The sequence below is a fragment of the Prosopis cineraria genome, unplaced genomic scaffold, assembly GCF_029017545.1.
Source record: "Prosopis cineraria cultivar Desert tree isolate PC_DT_omini unplaced genomic scaffold, ASM2901754v1 PC4, whole genome shotgun sequence".
Lineage (NCBI taxonomy): Eukaryota > Viridiplantae > Streptophyta > Magnoliopsida > Fabales > Fabaceae > Prosopis > Prosopis cineraria.
This window is the reverse complement of record NW_026555335.1, coordinates 29,957,513-29,962,242: the sequence shown is the minus strand read 5'-3', so window position 1 is coordinate 29,962,242 and position 4,730 is coordinate 29,957,513. Positions and strand designations below refer to the sequence as shown.

Sequence of the window (4,730 nt, the reverse complement as noted above, 5' to 3'; positions counted from 1 at the left end):
TTTTATTGATAGTGAAAACAAAAACAGAAATCATCATCATTGATAGTTTCAACAAAATCTTAGGCAACATTCAAAATATATCTTGCCAAAGCGAATTCAATAAATTAAATTCGAAATAGGAAGAATAATAAATAAGGACTTTATAAAAATATTAATGTCAAATTAAAAATTTTAATATTAAAACACGATAAAAGGAGTACTGAAATGTGAAAACATCAATATTGAAAAGTCCTAATTTGACATTAATGCTCTTCTAAGGTCTTTATTTGTCATTCTCCTTTCAAAATATTCATAGCAATGACAAAATTCAAAGTCAAGTGGCACCCAGCAAGTGTTGGGGTTGATAAATGAATTGAAGAACAACTAATCAATTTTGTATGATTTGCAGTTTGATGAATTGCAAAACCTCCTCAAAGAATAAAAAACAAGGGAAAATAGAAACTTTTGTGCTTTGGTATTAGTCCATATATATATATTTGATTTCATTGTTTCAAGTCACTTAAATTTTATCTATCTATAATGTTAATCTCTATATTTTTAAATATGATTATAAGGACTTAACTGTGACTAATCTATACTATGCATAAATTGTATTACTTTTCTTATTTACTTGTTAAAATCATGATGAACTATATAAAAAATGAGTAGAAGACAAAAAGCAAACAGGAAAGTAAATCAAAATATTTAATTGTGCAATGAATAAAACTTCATAAAGAAGAAAACACACAACTAAAGCAAATGAGCAAAAAGATTAATAGTTATTTTACTTATACAATGTTTAACTCATCATAATTTTATCAACTCGTCAGTAAAATTAAACAAAATTATGTACTCATTGGTAGATTTAACCTTATTAGTGATAATAAAGACTAATATTGCAGCACATGAAACTTAAAAAGACTTAGAACAACAAAATAAAAGTATAGAAATTGATATTAAAATTAATTAATAGTTATATTTTTTGAAAAAAAATAAAAATTTATTTGGTTGGCTTGAAGTATGAGTGGCACGTGATTGGAGGTTGAATACTGAGCTTTAGCAAACAAACCACCGGTATACTGCTAATTCCTAAATTCTAAATTCCTAAATTATAAGGACATAATGGTGACTAACATGTACTATGCATAAACTCTATTATTTCTTATACTAACCTTGTTAAAATTATGATATCCGATACAAAACATGAGTAAAAGACAAAAAGAATAAGTAGGATATTAAATTAGATTTCTTAATTTTGCAATGGATGAAGCTTCAAAAGAAAGAAAACACACAATTAGGATAAATGGGCAAATAGATTAATAGTTATCTTGTTCATTCAATAGCTAACTCATTATAATTTTATCAGCTCACTAACAAAATTAAATAGAGTTATATACACATAAGTGGATTTAATTCTGTTGGTAATGATAAGGACTAACATTAAAAGTATCCAAAATTTAATGAATTTAGAATGATAAAACAAAAGTATAAGGACTATATCAAAAATATATTAAAAGTATAGCAATCAATTGTAAATAAACACACAAAATTTAAGGGATTTAGAATGGTGAAACAAAAGTATAAGGACTACATCAAAAATATATTAAAAGTATAGCAATCAGTTATAAATGACAATTCATTTGGTTGACTTAAAATATGAGCAGGTCTGTGTCGATTGTTGATTGGACGTTCAATAGTGAGCTTAAGAAAAGAAACCACCAGTGTAGTCCTAATTCCTAAATCCTAAATTCCTAATGATTGAGCCACCCACGCTTAGCAACCATTTTCAGTTTTGTAAAACACGCCTGCCTTCTTTTACGTTGACCAAACCCTAATTATTTTTCTCACCCTTACGTGCTGCTCTGTCATTGGCATTTTATCAAAAATCAAACCCCATTAACACGGCGGCAAAATCGTAGTATGATTATGCACCATTTGAATAAAATTTAACCCCACCAACCATTTTCTGTTTGCCTCTTAAGAGAACTTGACGATTAGAAATTTGCAGATATAATCAGAGAATTTAGAAGCTGAGCACCAACAGAGAGAAAAGACAAGAGAAGTCCGGAATCTATCGCTTCTTTTTTAAAAATAAAAATAAAAAAAGAAATATAAACAATGAAAAGAAAGGTGAATGCTACACGTCGCAATCATTACCAATATTATTCTTTCCTTCTGGTAAAACTGACCTCAGTGCCAGCTCCGTGGAACTTGACCGAATATATGCTGGCTTTATTCATTAATCGCGAAAACCAAAGTATAATCTAAGAATTAACGAGATCATTAACATTGCATTCATTAATCCATTAAATTCAAAAAGATAAAGGTAAAAATGAAGTAAAAAGTAAAAAACCCTCATTTCATTCTTCTTCCTACTACTGAATCCGCAGGGCCATCTTTGCAAATCTCAAAGATAAAGAGGATAGAGCGATCTGGTTTGCAAAGAAGAAAATTTAATTAGTTTGCACAGCAAAAATAGAGAGAAAGAGAGAAAGGTGTGGTACAGAGCGAACGAATCAAAAGGGGAAAATAAGATGAGAAAATGAAGAAGTTAATTTGTGTTGGTCGGATCATGGAGAAGCAGAGGCATTATCGGATCGATCAAAGTGGAGGAGATGACCGCTGCATTTGGGGCAGTCTTCGACCTGTTTGGGAACCATGAAATACATGAGACAGCTCTTGCACCCGGCGACCACCAAGACGTTATTCTGCTTCTCGGCCGGACTGGTATGCTCTCTCGACGACGACGGACACGACTCCGACGACGACTCTTCGCTGTCGTACCAGCTTTCATCTTCGGAGTAGTTGTCTTCCCCTCCTATCCTTCTAGGATCTTCTTTCGCCTTCATACCGTTGCTCCAGTTTATATAATATATCTCTCCCGTCTGAAATCAAATCAAATCAAAACAAAGCAAATTATCACCGGAGACTAAGATTGGAGAAATCAAAGTGAATTAGGGCAGAGAAGAGAGAGACCTTCAAATCGAGGCATTGTTCCCAGTGGTAAGGGAGAGAGACGTGGGAGTTGAGGTCTAAAGTGGTGGTTGCCGCAACGGCCGAGGAGGTGGAGGAAGTGTCAGTTCCGGCGGCGTCGGAGACGGAATCTGGAGTGGTATGGTGGTTGTTTAATGAACAGCGCTCCAAGGAGGCCGTGATCGTCTCCATATTGGGAGCCGTCATAATTACTTCTTGTGTCGCTTACCAAAAACGAAGCTTTGGTTGGGGTTATGAGGGGAAAAGAGGAAGGGTTGAAACTTGAAATACATAGATATAAGAAGAGAGGTGAGCTACGCCCCTTAATAGGCGCGTACACCTAGCAAAATGGATGGTGGGCTCGCAAACTGTGAGCTACATGCTTAGACACGGCACGCGCTGCATAGGAGCGTTCAAACCACCAATCAGCAGGAGGAGTGAGAGAACTACATCATTCGCTATACCCGAAAAGAATGCCGGAGGCCTCAGCTTTTTTTTCATATATAAATTAACAAAATTAATAAGCCCTTCCTTTCTTAATTTCTCAATAAATAAATTACATTACATTAATATAAAATAGGGAAATTGTCAAGTGAGACATTATAACACCATTAATATTAAATCTACATTTTAAAAAGAATTTAACACTAAAAATTCTCTTGAATGAATACAATATTGAATTTGAAAAAAAAAGTTTTTGTCATTCAAGATATTCTCACAAGTCAAATTGAGCTATTTAAGGCTTAGATCTGAACTTAAAAATTTTATTTGTGAAGAAATCTTAACTTATTATTAATGTTTTTATGGAATCCTTATTAGTATTTGTCATTCTCTCTATTTTTTTTTTAAAAAAATTATTTTCTCTATACCAGTAAAGTCTGAATTGGGGGCCTCAGCTTTTTAATATAATATATTAACGAAGTTAATTATCACTCCGTTTAAGTTTCTCAGTAAAATAGGTTATTATAACCACAGGGATGTAACACGAATGATAGTTGTCCAGGTCCTTCAACATTATTATAGGAATTGATTTTTGAAAGTGCATATAGAGTATCGATTAAAAGATGGCAATTCCTTAAATGGCACTTAAATTTCTCATAAAATTAATATTATGGCTTTGAGAATATCGTCATAAACCAAAAAAAACAAAGTTAATATAAAATATTAGATTTAGAAGTGTTGTTTAAAAGTTATAAATAACTGAATCATGAGTTCTGTGCTTTTATAGAAAGTTTGGAATGAACCTTTATATTTATGATCCATGAATAAATTAAACAGTATAGCTTCTGATAAATTTTATAAAAATATAAAAAAGTGAGAGAGAGAGTGTGTGTGTGCATTTTTAAATGTTATACATGCGGTACTCCGATAAAAAGTCTTCAATTGATAAATATTTTGAAGAGTAATATATTGATGTTATGCAAGTAGTGAGCTTTGAGGTGTAATACTCAGCCCTCGGGGACCTCCTTACAGGCCTGAAGATTGCTTGTGGCTTGGAGTGTGGCTAAGGGAAAAGCGGGGGAGAAAGGGTTCACGAGAAGGCAAGGCAGAGTTAAAAAGGATGTGGAAGAGGCCCAATGCACATCCGTCTGCACTTTATTCTGTTTGTGGAATCTGTTTCTCAAGTGTTGCGCCCTCATTCTGACAAACCCACAGGCCCTCTCTCCCCCCCCCCCCCCAATGTATATTCCTTCTCTCTCCTTCCTTTCCTGCCCAGTACCCGCATCATCATCCCAATTAACTCCTTTTTCCATTTCTCTTTTTCTCTTCAAATCCTA

The 4,730-nt window shown here is 33.4% G+C and overlaps 1 protein-coding gene across 1 annotated transcript; it reads right to left on the bottom strand.

The window, feature by feature from the left end:
• Nucleotides 1-2,256: 2,256 nt before the first annotated feature.
• On the bottom strand, nt 2,257-3,238 carry LOC129309918 (protein CURLY FLAG LEAF 1). The gene is made up of 2 exons (XM_054951677.1): nt 2,956-3,238; nt 2,257-2,864 (listed from the first exon to the last, which is right to left on the bottom strand). Exons 1-2 carry the CDS (start codon nt 3,157-3,159, stop codon nt 2,550-2,552), a joined length of 519 nt encoding a protein of 172 aa, XP_054807652.1. The 5' UTR covers nt 3,160-3,238; the 3' UTR covers nt 2,257-2,549.
• Nucleotides 3,239-4,730: the final 1,492 nt, after the last annotated feature.